The sequence below is a fragment of the Littorina saxatilis genome, linkage group LG17, assembly GCF_037325665.1.
Source record: "Littorina saxatilis isolate snail1 linkage group LG17, US_GU_Lsax_2.0, whole genome shotgun sequence".
In the NCBI taxonomy this organism is placed as follows: Eukaryota; Metazoa; Mollusca; class Gastropoda; order Littorinimorpha; family Littorinidae; genus Littorina; species Littorina saxatilis.
In genome coordinates, this window is record NC_090261.1 from 38232282 (window position 1) to 38248892 (window position 16611).

Genomic DNA, 16611 nt, shown 5'->3' on the forward strand with positions numbered 1-16611 from the left:
CAAAACACACTTTTGTTTGTGTCTTATAGGTATATTTCAACAGCTTTATCACAAATTTCCTGACAAAATATTCATGCATGCATTCAGACAAAGCACAAAATCAAGCCACACACAACACATGACTGAGTTTTCAGTATTCCTATATCACCTCAACGTGTACCGTCATGATTCATACATTGTATTTACAGAATAAAACATTTCTGCCCGACCGACACACCCACACCCCCCCCCCCCCCCCCCAACCAAATCCATCTTTACATCAGATTCAATGTTTATGCCCAATAGCTAACAAAACAGGCACAATTGTACCAGCCACAAGAGCCAGTAGCTCAAAATTTTTAAAGCCTTTGCTTTCTCTGATAACTACAGTGCCATCTGCCATGGTGTGCTTGGTTTGTACGGTGGATATCTCGGGCAAAACGTGGACCGTGGCGACATAGAGGAATGTGCCGGCGCTGAACAGCATAGCGATACCAGTGGTGTGCATGTCGGACAGAGATTCTGTGCTCTTCTGAAAAAGAAAATAGCAACATGGTTTATTTAACGTTTGGTACCAGATAGGATGTAAAGAGAAATTGAATTCTACTGACATCAAATTTCACTAACAATAAATCGATTAATATACTTACCCGAATCACATAATTGCATTGACCCACTTAAGATGCTTAGGTTATGATAAAAGCTACCCCGTCTAGGTATAAGGGGAGCAACCCCAACTAAAAAAAAAAAAAAAAAAAAAAAGGTGACTGCACCAGCATGACTGACACCCTGGGTTACGTCCCATGTAGCCTACTACGTCATCAATGGTGCTGGTCACGTGATACCCCTTCAATCGACTAATAGCATACTAAAAATATCGAGCGGGGCAGGAGGGAGGGAATTACTTATGTGATTCGGGTAAGTATATTAATCAAATCAAAATTTAGATAAAAATTTTCTATTAAATTACATATTACTTACGCCGAATCACATAATTGCAGATAACTCCAACCAGGCGGTGGGTAAGATCAAAGAAGTTCAAACTCACTCTTAAATTCTGGAGAGGCATTGTCCCGCTGCCACCAAAGCAGGAAGGGACCTAGATCCATCGTTACAGATAGATCCATACTGCCAGAAGGCAGCAATGTCTCCCTATGAAACTGAAAAGACAAAAGCCGAGCACCAGTAAGCTGTGTGCAGGACATCATCCAACCTCCCAGACCGTAAAACGGCCGAGGAGGAGGCCCAGGCCCTGGAAAAAGAGCTCGGGCTGAGCCTAGGGGAAAGATAGCCGATAGCTACGCCAAGGCGGAGGGAAAGAGAATCCCTCGCCAAAAAACTGGCCCACTGCCAAAAATCAGGAAAAGAGCCGGTGAGAAAGAAAACATCTAGCTCACTCTAAAACCCTTGTCAGGAACTGGCCCACTGCCAAATGACAGAACGAGGACCGAGAACCATCCTAAAAGACAGTCGCAATGCCGCTCAGGCAAAACAAGAAGAGCAAACGCTCGATCGAGTCACTTTCGCAGTTCTGAATATTATATGAGGCATCAGATGGACAGGAAGAAATTGCTATTCACAACACAATACAGATGTAAATAATTTGATGTAAAGAATAATCCTATAAAGTTTGAATCAAATCCGATGAATAGTTTCAGAGATATGATATTTCAATTTTTTTCCTTCAAGACATACCTGTGACCTTGAAAAAGGTCAAAGGTCACCAAAGCAGACGTCAAAGTGTAGAGGTCACTGGGAGTCACGTTCACATAAAATTTGAGCCCGGTCACTTTTATAGTTTCCGAGAAAAGCCCAACGTTAAGTTGTGTGTTGCCGAACAGAAAAGGCTAGTTATCTCCCTTGTTTTTCTGATAACGTTCGTAAAAGGCTACAGATGTAAATACTTTGATGTAAAGAATAATCCTACAAAGTTTCAATCACATCCGATGAACTTTGTCAAAGATATAAAATGTCTAATTTTTCCTTTGACGCTGACCTGTGACCTTGAAAAAGGTCAAAGGTCAACGAAACCATCGTTAAAGTGTAGAGGTCATTGGAGGTCACGACTAAACAAAATATGAGCCGGATCGCTTTGATAGTTTCCGAGAAAAGTCCAACGTTAAGGTGGTGTCTACGGACGGCCGGCCGGCCGGCCGGACAGACTAACACTGACCGATTACATAGAGTAACTTTTTCTCAAGTGACTCAAAAAAGAAGCGAAAGACAGCATCAGAGAGCCCGTAAGCTGTGCTCAGCACTTCTTCCCATCTCCTGAACCATAAAAAACAGCCCAGAAAGGGGCTCAAAGTCTTGAATAACCCGAGCCGAGTAGAGGGACAGACAAGCTGCCCCCCCCCCCCCCCCCCCTTACTATTGGAAGGAAAAGCCAAAAACCCTGGAAACGACCAAGCGTAAGGTTGACCGATCATAAATGAAAAGCACCAACCTTCCCCAGGACCGTAAGACAATCATGCCAAAGTTAAAAGCCTTGGCATGGAGAGAGGCCCGAAAGGCCGGAGAGATAACGGTCAGCTCCAGAGAAAGAGAGAGAGACATCTGAGTACAAAAAACCAGAGTCAAACTCAAAGAAAAAATCTCAGAAGAGACGGTCACCAGAAGTCCACTACCAGTCCATGCAGAAGCATAGAGGGAGGTAAACAGAGGAAGAAGCGGCCTACGAAAAGTGTAAGCCGCCAGCAGAGCGGAGATCGCGGTGGCCAAAGCCTGATGTGACCGGTGACTCTAACCGAAATGACTAAAGTCAGAGTGTTCACAAAGCAGTCTGCTTGTAGGTAAATGAAAGAAAATCAAAAACCCAAAACAGAAACGAGACTGGAAAGGAAAAACAGAAAACCGTGAAGCTAACCAGCCTTAAGACTCCCTGAACGAGAGTTCTCAAGAAGAAGGGCCCGAAGTAAATTTCGCGGCCGACCGAGCCCAGAAAATTCCTGAGTCTGGCTGAAAAACCAAACACGTCTGATACCTCAGAACCGAGAATCAGACACGGAACACAACAGGCAAGAGTCCGTAATAGTTGCAAGTGGTAGAAGGGTGACCGTAACAGGCAACCCACCCCACCGGAAGTCGACCCGACTCGCCTCATGGCAGGATGAGGGAGAAGAGGAAGACACAAATTCTAGAGACACGGAGACCGTAGTCGCCCATGCCAGGCAGGAGACTATTACACGGGCTAAGGCTGAGAGCCGTAACGCCCGTAGACCTGCCATCAAAGATGCTGGGCTGAAAGCCCGCACCAAGAAACCAGGAAATTAACTAGACCTCTACCGAAAGGGGAGGGTTAGCCAATAAAGCTGAGAAAAGTGATAGGCCACAAGAATGACCCCTCACCATGCATTGCTAAAACCAATGCAAACTCAGTAAAATCTGAATGTAACTTCCGAGGCCAACTCAAGTAACCCTTAAGTTTGGACGAAACACCAGAACAAGTCCGATCGCTAGAGAAAGACAGTCAAAATCGGCGAAAGACCCACTAGGACCGAGTCCAAAAGAGCAAACAACAACCACCAACGGATGAAATGGCTGTTGCACCAGCCGAGGCTAAAAAACCCGGATGCCCTAATGCCGGCTGTTGTTCCCAAAAAACACAGACTAAGACGTCTGTGAAAGGAAGAACCTCTCCGGATAAACCTGAGCTGAGGACTTAGCCTGAAAAAGCTGAGCCTGCTTAGGTAGAGCCCGTTTTGCTGCTTCAAAGCTTGAAGAGCAAAAGAAGAGACCTGAAGGTCCCTACAAATCTTTATCTCCTTGGAGGCCAGGAGGCCAGGGAGGCCTTGGAAGCCAGGAGGCCTTAGAGGCCAGGAGGCCTTAGAGGCCTGGAGGCCTTGGAGGCCATGGAGGCCTTGGAGGCCAGGAGGCCTAAGAGGCCAGGAGGCCTTGGAAGCCAGGAGACCTTAGAGGCCAGGAGGCCTTAGAGGCCAGGAGGCCTTGGAGGCCTTGGAGGCCAGGAGGACTTGGAGGCCAGGAGGCCTTGGGGGCCAGGAGGCCTTAGAGGCCAGGAGGCTTCAGAGACCAGGAGGCCAGGAGGACTTGAAGGCCAGGAGGCCTTAGAGGCCAGGAGGCCGAAGAGAGACCCATCCACCAAGGGTGAAGAACTAAGGGTGCCTCTCATTGATTCCTCACAAACTAGGAATGGGCGAGGAACAAGTCCCGTCTGTACATGACCGTATGGGCATTGTGCAGAGAGGAAGGCCTTCTCTGTTCTAAATTCGCCCTAGCAAAGGTGGAGAAAGCATCCCCTGCGTCCTGCTCTTAACTGAGTGTAAAGGGCGCCAAGGACTCCGTAAAGGAGTGTCTCCGAAATGGAAGCAAGTTCCAAAAGCTGTCTGCCCACTTCCTCAGAGGGGAAGAGAGTCTGCTCAGAGAGCAGGGGACTCGAAACGTTCCCCAAAGAAGAAGTTCCGGCGTGACCGGCAAAGGTGCACGCAGAGGGGCAAAAGACGACAGCAAATTCCGGGACATCTTGGGCAAAGGCAACTTCCTCTGAGCCGCTAATGTCCCGAAGCTGGGAAGGCCGGAGCCTGAAGCCCCTTTCCTGCAAGTCAACGGCCAAACTTCACCCCTGACTAAGAGGAGGATGAGAGGCGTCGAAGACCAAAGGCACAGGAAGTGAGGAGAACGGCAGAACCCACTACCGAAGTGTGTGGTAGCTGCTAATCCGCCTGAGGCAGGGAGCCTGCAAGCCCAAAGGGCACTGCTGACGAAAAAACCAGACTCAAACCAGATGGGACCATAGCAGGTCCACTATCCAGTGAGCCCCCACTTCCGGCCAGAGCCAGAAGCGCAGCGGTCGCGTACGATCGCCGACATAAGGCAAGGTTCAAACCGAACGTGACCGTAGTCTGTCACAGACTGTGCACTAACCAGTGAACCTACGCTTCCAGCCGGAACCAGAAGCAAAGCTGTCGCGGACGACTGCTGAAGTAGGGCAAGCTCGAACCAGAAGTGACAGCAGCCTGTACACTAACCGGTGAGCTCACACTTCCGTCCGCAGCCAGAAGCGCAGAGGTCGCGTACGACCGCCGCCGTAAGGCAAGGTTCGAACTGAACGTGCCAGTAGCCTGTGCACTAACCAGTGAACCGATACTTCCAGCCGGAACTGGAAGCACAGCCGTCGCGTACGACTGCTGCCGTAGGGCAAGGCTCGAAACCGGACGTGACAGCAGTCTGTACACTAACCAGTGAACCTACGCTTCCGGCCGTAACCGGAAGCGGCGCTGTCGCGGACGACTGCTGAAGTAGGTAAAGGCTCGAACCAGAAGTGACAGCAGCCTGAGCACTAACCAGTGAACCTACACTTCCGGCCGGAACCGGAAGCCCAGCTGACGCGGACGACTGCTGACGTAGAGTAAGGCCCAAACCGGACGTGACAGCAGCCTGTGCACTACCGGTGAACCTACACTTCCGGCCGGAACCGGAAGCGCAGCTGCCGCGGACGACTGCTGACGTAAGGCAAGGCTCAAACCGGACGTGAACGTAGTCTGAACACTAGCCAGTGAGCCTTTTACTTCCGGCCTGAGCCGGAAGCAGCTGTCGCGGACGACTGCTGACGTAAGGCGGGGTTCGGTCCGGACGTGAACACCGTCTGCTCACTAGCCGGTGAACCCCTACTTCCTGCAACAGCAGGAAGCCCAGCTGTCGGAACCGACTGCTGGAGTACGGAGAGGTTCAGACCTGACGTGAACACCGTCTGCTCACTAGCAGGAGAACATCCGATTCCGGAAACGCAAGCGGAAAGCAACAAATGCCGGCCAGGAAGAGGAGAAGAAGATCCCCACGGGACCGTCCAGAAACATCACGGTGGACAGCAGCCTGGTCCGGAGAAGACCCAGAGTCTGAAGGAGAGAACGTCGCCTAACCCCCAGGCGGGGGGCATGGCTGGCGACGAAGTCCGCCGCGGCAAAACCTCGCGAACGAGGGAATCTATTTCTGGAAATAAGCAAAAGATAAGGGCAGACCCCAGAGCCCTAGACTCTGGAGCCGAAACAGACGTAAAACGACAGCCTTAGAGGCCAAGACGGACGGCTGAGAGCCAGACGGCCAATCGTCCGTAACAGAAAAACGGCACAGAACAACGTAAAAAATTGCCTAAAATTGTGCCAACATGAACAACAACGGAGTTCTTCAAAAGAAGAGGCTGCTGAGGAATAGAGCTTAGCAGGGCCCAAGCCCTAACCCTCGGCCTTAGCTCCCTCTAATTCTCATAAACGGCCATGTAAGCACCGAGAGAAAAATAAACAAACAACTGAAACTAGCAAAGTCCGAACGGACGCCAACCTTTCAGAAGCCAGCAAAGAGGGCAGCTAAAACCAGTTTAGGAGCTACCAAAGGCAGCTAAACCACTAGCTATACGAAGAGTTAAGCGTCCGAGTACGGACGAAAAATCAACATAACAACAACATGCTAGCTAAAAATGGCGACCAAGGAGGAAGCCACAAGTACTGAAAATAATCAAGTCCGAACAGACACCAACATTTCAGAAGCAAGCAAGCAAATAGATAAGCACATGCGTAAAAGCTACCGACGGCAGCTACAAAGCAAGCTACAACAGCGTTAATAGACCGAACACGGACTAAAACAACAGAAGCCAGACAACGTGCTAATGCAAATGGCGACCGTGAGGAAGCCAAACAACTGCTGAAAACTTCAGAGTCCAACGGACATGTGAAATTCACAGCAGAAAGCAATAAAACATACAAGAAAATATGAACGATCTCACCAGCTGCAAGCCAGCAAGAAGTAGACGGGGGCCGAGGCCGGTGGGTGCCGTAGACACAAAACAAGCCAGACCAAAAGCGAACACAACCGTCACCCTAGAGTGATAGTAGTCGATTGAAGGGGTATCACGTGACCAGCACCATTGATGACGTAGTAGGCTACATGGGACGTAACCCAGGGTGTCAGTCATGCTGGTGCAGTCACCTTTTTTTTTTTTTTTTTTTTTTTAGTTGGGGTTGCTCCCCTTATACCTAGACGGGGTAGCTTTTATCATAACCTAAGCATCTTAAGTGGGTCAATGCAATTATGTGATTCGGCGTAAGTAATATGTAATTTAATTAATAGTTAAAAATCACTGTTGAAAACTACTTCTCTTTAAAAAGATACTGAAAATGTGAAACAATTCAACAAGAGCATATATTTATATACCTTATTCTGAGGCTCTTACGGTACATACATAGTTAACTAATGTCCGTACACTAAGTCTGTTCTCTACTGATCGGAAAACAACACAGAGATGCTGTTTGGCATAGGCATAGGCAAAACTTCTTTCAAATCATTGAAAACTTTACCGTCAGTTCCACCAAACATTTATGGATTGAGAAAAATGCCGTAAAAAAGGGTAATTTTTAATACATGACTTGTACTGTCGAAGAAAACAAATCCAACATCCCTGAAATAGTAAGAAAACAACAAAGTGATGGTTAGCAATGTTTACTCACCTGACTCAAACCAAAGTATGTGAGGACAGTGAGCAACGGTGCAGCCACAGAAAAGCACAGAAGATGTTTACGTATCCTCGAGCGGTCAAAGTTTTCGTGGAGAAGAAACGACACCAGGCCAAAAGCTGCAGGAGCCTGCAAATAAACAAACAAAATGTCAGCCTACAAGCTGAGCTGAGTGTGTCTTTTCTTTCTGTAGTTGAATCCCCCTTTAACCTTCACTGTGCTTCCTGGGTCGTGGATGACCAAGAGCTTCACTAAAGTGTCTGAATGTCTGAAACTACAGTCGAAATCATTTAACACGAAAAACGATAAGCCGAAAAAACCCATTACGCGAAACGTGTTGTCAGTCCCTATCATTCCCTTCATAAACCCTACTAAAAAACCCATCATAACGCGAAATAAAACGATCTGAGACTTGCGCAAAAAACGTTTACACGAAGCCGATTCTCACTCTCTTGCACCACCAACCAACCGTTTTTTTCAACTTGTAGCTTCCAAAGCGAGAAGTGTTCACATTGAAAGAAAGAATGAAATGGTCGACGGATATCTTTTATGCTTTAATCATTTCATCACTTCATTGGCCCGTCAAAACACGGAAAAAAGTGGCTTCCTTTGGAAATAGAGCCTTTTATTCGCTGTCAGAGAAATGAAGTGACCCGAAAGTCAGACTCCTGCGAAGTTAACAACAAGAAGACGTGGGCTGTATTCTTACACAAAAGAGTACTTCCGTTCAAACCGAAAGCTGAAACCGAATCGCGTCAGCAGTTCAAACGAGTTTTGCGAACATCGCTGCAAGTAAACTGATTTCAAAATAGTTTGATCGTTTTCGTTATCGCAAAAAAACGTTAACTCGAAAAAAAATATTGGTCCCTTTCATTTCGTGTAAAGCGATCTCGACTATATTGGGAACTTTTGATTAAGACTTCATGTAATCCTCAAAAACCATAGGACCCTCCCAGTGACCACTTTCTGAATGATGATCTTTGTAAACAAACAAATAAACAATGACGTAATTTCAACTGGGCAGTCCTGATGATGTGGGTCATGGGCGACCCATATGGAATTAAAGAAGGATTTTACGAAGTTTATCCTTATTTCAGGGCCTAGCATTGGAACAAGTGAGTTCAGCTTACAAAGGCAGGGGTCTGGGGGCCGCAGGAGGCCCCCAGTGGGGTCCAGGGGCAAAGACCCAGTATTTGAAGATTTTTTTTTAGAGATTTTTTACCTAAAATGACCCCCCCCCCCCCCCCCCCCCCCCCCAAAGAAGATTGAGCAACTAAATTATGCCTTCACAGAAATAGCAACCTTTTGGAGCCATAGTCCGTATCAGCACATTACTTCTGACTTGCCTTCCGCCTTCGGAACGAAATCCAGCCATTCCCACTTCCAGGAATACCCGGATTCTTTCTCACTGAATGGTTGACCATGTTCAACAATGTCGCTTCGAGACATTATTTCAAGTCTAGAGCCACAAAACACAGGCACAAAGCATGCTCGCGCGATGCCAGAGGAAGTGCGTGCTCAAGCAAACTGTCAAACCGATTGAGAATTGAACCGAACGGCGCACAAAACGAAAGCTGGGACTGTTTGGGTTTACCGTTTTGGAATGACAGGTTTTTGCATTTCGGCGTACACCAAATCGAATTCCGCGTACTGGAGATGTTATTTCGGCGTAAAGTACGCCGAACGGCTTACAATGCTTGGCCCTGCTATTTGGATGGCGTGGGTCCTGTACAACCCATACTCTGCAAAGAGGTGGTAAAGAGATTATCCCTATTTGGATGGCGTGGGTCAAGTATGACCCACACTTTTTACGTTGAATCCTTCTTTAAAAGTATGGGTCGTACACGAACCACATCATCCGGACTGTATAGTCGAAAGTATGACACGATGAAGGTTAAAGGCCTTATTTTTTTCCTAAAAAAAAAGTTCAAACCATTCACATTGATTTATTAGTTTCATTATAAACTTTTACACCGAAAATGAGCCACCTCTTGGCGAGAAAAATATAATCATTAATTTGGTATTTAAAAACAAGTACAATCATGTTGCAGACACCGTGCTTGACAAGGGTAGGGTGGTACAGGAGAGTTTAGAATTGACAAGAAGACTTGAATATTGTGATAAACGTTTACCAGGCAAGAACAAAACAAGTCACGTAAGGCGAAATTACTATGTTTAGTCAAGGTGTGGAACTCACAGAATGAAACTGAATGCACTGCATTTGTTCACAATGACCGTTGTCCGCCGCTTGTGCAAAACGCAGTAAAACTGACGAGCCTGTTTAGCGCGGTAGTGGTTTCGCTGTGCTGCACGCTTTTCTGTACCTCTCTTCGTTTCAACTTTCTGAATGTGTTTTTAATCCAAACATATCATATCTATATGTTTTTGGAATCAGGAACCGACAAGGAATAAGATGAAATTGTTTTTAAAACATTTAGTCAAAACTTTACTAAATGTAAAAAGACAAACCAACCGAGCAGAATCCAGCAAGATATTTGCTAGTCAAAGTAGAATGAATTAATGTATTAATAAAGTAGGTTCAGGCTTGCTTGAAAAGCTTTCTGCAAAAACAAACAAACAACACCTTGTCCTTACCTTGTGAAGCATAATTGCCAGGAAGACAATCATTGTGATGTGTGTTTCTGACATTGTTATTGCAGCTCCCATGGCAACCCCATCAGCTACAAAAAAAAAAGAAGAGATACATCTAACTCAATCAGAATGTGAATGTAAACCTTGGACATATAAAACAGAAACAAAACTTTCACTTTTTTCCAATAGAATATTCATGAAAGCAAAAACATCTGATGCATATCAGACTCCAGCCTGGACGAACCTGAATCTTGATCACTATTGAATAAAACACACTATTTTGTCCCTCTCACTTGGGTTAAACTATAAAACATGTTAGTTACAGACACATGTACAGTTCACAATTACATGCACTAAAAAGCATTGTAATTCAATTAAGTTGGCGTTTTAATGAAACAGATCCTTTGATTGGTCAGAATGCCCCAACTCATTAAAAATTACCGGTCATTAATTGTCGATAACAACTCGCTAAAAAAGCTGTTAACAACCTGCTGGCGAGGCGCATTGATACAACCTCAACTAGTCTCGGTTAGCTTTGAGGGTCATTTCACAAGTAGGAAATATGAAGGCCAACGAAATACCGAGACCATAAGGTATGCGAAGTGATGACGTCGAATACGTGACGTAAGTTGATGCATGAATTCTTCTGGACTACGTCAGTCAAATCCAAAGATCGCTTTTGTGATGAAAAGAATTTGTTTTCAGAGTTTGCTGTCCAGAAACCTGTCAAAATGTATGTGAAAGAAAAAAAAACCAGGAGCAGAGTGATAAGATAGGAATACAGAGACATATTTCTTGGGACTTGACCCTTGCAGGTAGGTGGACTGAAAGTAGTGTGTGAACAGAACAGAACCAATTCTGTCTGTTTACAACCGCATGAAAGCAGGAAAGAGATCGTCGTCAGATTGAATTACAATAACATTAACATGCTTCCATTTGAAACTTCTCGGTCTTCATCGTGGATTGACGCCCTCCCAAAGTCTAATTGCAGCCCGACGGAGCTCAATTAGCTTTTGTCGGGCGTCAATCCACGATGACGACCTCGAAGTTTCAAATGGAAGCATATTAATGTGTAATTGTTATAAAAAGAAAGAAATTAATCAAACAAAAACACTTTTTCAACTTTTTATTTTTGCGAAATCGCGGAGATGTGGATTGCCTGTCCAATTCATCACCGCAAAGCCCTGTAACACATAATGACTCCAATGACCAAGAGAGAAATGTGAACACACCTGCAGCATGTACAACAAGCCCCAATGTAGCAGTGATTTTGTTCCTGTTTTGTGGACCCTGAATTGCCAGCTCTGCATCACCTGACAACAACAGCAAGGGAAACAATAACGACAATGACCCTAATGCCGGGCATAAAATCATTCCACCTAAACTACAGAAGAGCACTCTTCCATTCAATAGATAATAAACATAAAATAGCTAATTTCTTGGCGTTCAAAATTCTTCCACAATTTTCTTTGAAGCCATCATGTGATCATCGTTTTTACATTTAGTCAAGTTTTGACTAAATGTTTTAACGTAGAGGGGGGAATCGAGACGAGGGTCGTGGTGTATGTGTGTGTGTGTAGAGCGATTCAGACTAAACTACTGGACCGATCTTTATGAAATTTGACATGAGAGTTCCTGGGTATGAAATCCCCAAACGGTTTTTTTCATTTTTTTGATAAATGTCTTTGATGACGTCATATCCGGCTTTTCGTGAAAGTTGAGGCGGCACTGTCACGCCCTCATTTTTCAACCAAATTGGTTGAAATTTTGGTCAGGTAATGTTCGATGTAGCCCGGACTTCGGTATTGCATTTCAGCGTGCTGGCTTAAAAATTAATTAATGACTTTGGTCATTAAAAATCTGAACATTGTAAAAATAATGTTTTTTATAAAACGATCCAAATTTACGTTTATCTTATTCTCCATCATTTGCTGATTCCAAAAACATATAAATATGTTATATTCGGATTAAAAACAAGCTCTGAAAATTAAATATATAAAAATTATTATCAAAATTAAATTTTCGAAATCAATTTAAAAACACTTTCATCTTATTCCTTGTCGGTTCCTGATTCCAAAAACATATAGATATGATATGTTTGGATTAAAAACACGCTCAGAAAGTTAAAACGAAGAGAGGTACAGAAAAGCGTGCTATCCTTCTTAGCGCAACTACTACCCCGCTCTTCTTGTCAATTTCACTGCCTATGCCGTGAGCAGTGGACTGACGATGCTACCAGTATACGGTCTTGCTGCGTTGCATTGCGTTCAGTTTCATTCTGTGAGTTCGACAGCTACTTGACTAAATGTTGTATTTTCGCCTTACGCGACTTGTTCTTTCTTGGTTCAGACCTTAATTTTTTTCCTAGCATACTGCCTGCAAAAGCACTTGTCAGAATACCAGAAGATACAAACACATGCATCATTGTCAAAACTAACTAAGCAGATATGTAAAAAGAGACTACAGGTGAGAAAGAGTAGAAAAAAAGTTACAATAAAGATGTTCTCACCAAAAAAGTAGACACAAACACAAGTTTCTCTTTCCAATTCCAGGCAGTGCGATTAATCATTTAACCAGAGATACTTCATGATTAAATACACCCCATGGAAACATAATCCTGTGTTTGCTTATCTACACAAGGATTGATGATGTGTTGTGATGAGAACATCTTTATTGTTGTCAAGGAAACAACTGGACAGAGGCATTAAGAACAGCCCAGAGCAGAGTGCGATGAAGAAACGTTGTCAACGGCCTTTGCTCCGCTGGGGGCTAAGGGCCTAAGTAAGTAAGTTAGTATTTTGGCAATACACACGTACCTGGAGGAGCGTGCGAGTGAAAGTTGCCGCCCATCTGATCCACCAGCAGCATGAAGACGAAACCGACGACAAGACTGATGCCGATGATTGAGTGTTCCTCCATCATGTTGTGATTCTTATGATCATGCCCTTGCTCGTGTTCATGATCATGGTCTGTTCCCACACCCCCTGCAGCATCTGCCACTTGAGCCTCTTTTGCTGCCTTCTCAACCACCTTGACGACCGCTGGTGCTTCTTCTCCGTGGTGATGATGGTGGCCTGGTAACATGTAATGTCTGCATCAGCTTTCCATCGATACATAAATGAAGAGTGGTACAGTGGAACCCAGCTTTAAAGACCCCTAAAAACGTAGGAGATTGGTTGGTTTTTAATGACATGATGTCCCTTTAATCTAATTGGCTTGCCGGACTGATTCTTTTTTGTTTCCTTTCTCAGTTTACATGGTGGTCTCTGGGTTTGTAACTATTGACATTTAGGTCTATCCCAGTAAAATGGGATACAGTAAAACCTGTCAAATAAGGACACCCTTCGGACCAGACAAAAGTGTCCTTATTCTGCAGGTGTCCTTATTAGACAGGTGCAAGTAAACGCGACAAAGTCAAGTTGAGAGAGAGAGAGAGTACTGCACATGTACATGTACATTTATAAGAAAAACAGAAGCTGTTTAGATTAAATAGAGAAACATTTAATATTGACTGTTGTAAAACAAGTTTAAAAGCTTTTTATCATATCAACTGTATAAATTTAAATTGTTAAAAAGTTACTGGATCTCATTCATACAACACATTCACATTCACTTCATTCTGCACTCATCAGCTTTTGAAAGAATTTGTCCAGCGTTGTCTGAGTGGACCATTGATAGCAATGTGATTCGCACGTTTGGTTGAAAACCACTCGAACACGGCGTCATTTAGCTCTTCGTATTCGGTTGTCTTCTTCGAAACCCATTTCTGGTCAGCACGTCCGTCTCCCGATTCCCACAACTTCATTATTTTTTCCCGATCGACGCTGATTTTCGAAATCTGCGTTCTCCCACACCCAAGCTCTTGTGCAATCGTTCGGCATGATTTCCCACTTTCCAGTTGTTTGACAACATTTATCCTTTGTTCTAAAGTCAGCGCATTTCTTCCTTTTCTTGAATTTGAATTTCTTGCTGCCATCTTGTTAAACACGAATCACTCTTTCGAAGAGAAGATACATTCACTCATACACTTTCACTTCCGCCGAACACGTTCCACGCGTTGGATTGGCTGCCTTGGAACTCTAGCAGCCAATCAAATGCGTCGACTTAATACACTCACCAAGAATAGACTCTATCGGTATTCCAAGCTCTCGTAATCTCTCGCAAACTTCAGAGCATAGCAAAGCATGCGGTACAGCGATCTCGTGCGAGCTGCACAAGCCAAGGTTCGAAGTTCTCGCGATGTTCAAAGCATAACAAATAGCGTGTCTCGCGAGAGCTGCTCAGATACCGAATAATATCAACTGATCGATTTATCGTCTTCTTCGTCGATCGAACTTCCCAGCTTGCTGTGGATGTCCGTATTTAGCAGGTATATGACTTATTATGGACCCAAAATACGTGTCCGCGTCTGTAATGCCAAGGTGGCCGTAACGTACAGGTGTTTTACAGTGTAAAGCAGTCCGTGCCGAGACTGACTGTCCGTATTCTGCGAGTGTCCGCTAAGTCCAGTGACCGTATTTGACAGTTTTCACTGTATTGGAGAAAACCAGGTCTGAAGAGAGAAAAAGACAGTCTTAAAATGGAAGTACATTTACAGAGGACGTGACTAAGAAAATTTGAGGTTGTAACCTGGGTGCGTGCGTGCGTGTGTGTGTGTGTGTGTGTGTGTGTGTGTGTGTGTGTGTGTGTGCGTGCATGTGTGTGTGTTTGAAATTTGGGGTCTTATAATGGGGTTTGTTTGTTTGTTTATTTGTTGCTTAACGTCCAGCCGACTACGCAGAGCCATATCAGGACGAGGAAGGGGGGGATGAAGGGGGCCACTTGTCAAGCGATTCCTGTTTACAAATGCACTAACCCATTACTTGTGTCCCAGCAGGCTTTAGTAAAACTAAATTAATACCTACTGGAAGATTACCAGTTTCCAGTATGTTAAAATAGGCTTAACCTATCTACTGCTGGACTTACATCAGAACACTAACAGATTAAACTATACATGAATCGCGAGACAAGCGGCAAGAGAAGAGATTTTTGGAAAAAATACAGGTGAATGAGCAAGAAGGCAGAAAAAAGAAAAGAATTCATGAAGAAAAAGAGAGCATGACAGGAAAGAGGAACCAAAAATCTACCTAACAGCAAACTAGAAAGCTCCTGCGGTTCCAAAAACAGGAGGGGCCTTTAATTTCATAACCGCAGTGCCCCACTGCGGGATTATAATGGGGTCTTACTGTACCAATACTGTTAGGTTCCTCCCATGAGAGGAAAGTTCCCTGTAAAACTTACACCATCCCTTTCCCACAGGAAATCCACCTACATGGAATACACTCACTTTTGGTCGACTTCTGTCTGACTTACCCCCACCACTGGTGTACATGGCATTAACACCCTCTGGAATGATAACAGCCAGGGCTGTACCCACCAGCAGTCCAGCTCCCATCACTGTCACCAGCTTCAGCTTTTCCTAAAATCAACATTTGATCAATTTCAATGGTAGCTAGTAGGGAAACTAAATAGTGCAGCTATAATGATAAAATGTTTTATGTGGCAAAATCTAGTAGAAACACAATGATTAAAGAAAGATTTCCGTGAAGTCAACTTGCAATGTAGGACTTCACACAAACACACACGCTAATCGTTTTCTCCTTCCCTGTATCAGTGTCTGCTTGTCTCACTCTTCTAGTTTTATGCGTATAAATTATCATAAATTATATTATAATATTATATCTGCAGACTAACGTGGCCAGAAAGATTGACACACATGTTGACACACATGTGCACACCCACACATGTGCACACACACACACACACACACACACACAACCCTCACTGATGTAGAACTGTTTCACTTGAAGGCATATTTAGGCTTCTTTTGTTACCAGGAAAAATGTCTCCAGGAAATATTGCAACTAATTTGCAGATGTTATCCTAGTGGTTCAGCAAATATACATTGCATCAAAAGGGTTTTAGCAGGACAAACAGAGAAATACATAGTTTGTTGTCTCTGAGTCTGTAGCATGCACTCGAACTCGAAGTAAAACTGAAAGTCAACCATCAACAAGCTTGACACAATCTGGGGAAGGACATATCAACTTGCTGCCACAAACTTGATAAAGCAGACGAGGACAAAAGGTTTTTCAACCAAGCTTTCGTAAAAGCTACAAATATATTGGGCCTAATCCATGTTGTACATTTAATAATTGTGCATGATTATGTTTGCTGTACATGTATGTCTTGTACAAGAACCTCAGGCTCATCAGGCTGTGGGGATTTATCTTCACACCTTGAATAACTATACGTAGAAGAGCCATATTTATGTGGATTTGTCCAAAGCTACACTATTAAATCATTACCTCTGATAATGATATTGTAAGTGGTATCACTCCAGCTAAATAGCACCCCACTAGCATTGCTAGGGAGAGCATTATCAGCGTCCAAATGTCATCCATTGTCGTCTGTTTTTCTCGTCTGCAACGACGACCACGTCCGTGGTCTTCGAATGGTCAACTTCCGGTTGAGTACATTTCTTTCTATTTTTTGTAAATTGTGTATGTTTTTGCAGTTTAAGTACATTATTCCATTA

At 44.3% G+C, this 16611-nt stretch overlaps 1 protein-coding gene across 1 annotated transcript; it reads right to left on the bottom strand.

The window, feature by feature from the left end:
- Positions 1 to 240: 240 nt before the first annotated feature.
- LOC138952118 (zinc transporter ZIP9-like) lies at positions 241 to 16527 on the bottom strand. Its single transcript, XM_070323711.1, has 7 exons — positions 16382 to 16527; positions 15387 to 15492; positions 12851 to 13108; positions 11267 to 11347; positions 10038 to 10123; positions 7437 to 7571; positions 241 to 511 (listed from the first exon to the last, which is right to left on the bottom strand). Exons 1-7 carry the CDS (start codon positions 16475 to 16477, stop codon positions 266 to 268), a joined length of 1008 nt encoding a protein of 335 aa, XP_070179812.1. The 5' UTR covers positions 16478 to 16527; the 3' UTR covers positions 241 to 265.
- Between the last annotated feature and the right edge of the window lie 84 nt (positions 16528 to 16611).

Excerpts from the sequence above, each read along its gene's own strand:
- LOC138952118 (XM_070323711.1), bottom strand. The coding sequence starts at position 16,477 with ATGGATGACATTTGGACGCTGATAATGCTCTCCCTAGCAATGCTAGTG. Across the intron at positions 13,109-15,386 it reads CATGTACACCAGTGGTGGGG|GCCACCATCATCACCACGGA; the intron begins GTAAGTCAGACA and ends ACATGTTACCAG. Across the intron at positions 512-7,436 it reads CATACTTTGGTTTGAGTCAG|AAGAGCACAGAATCTCTGTC; the intron begins GTGAGTAAACAT and ends TTTCTTTTTCAG.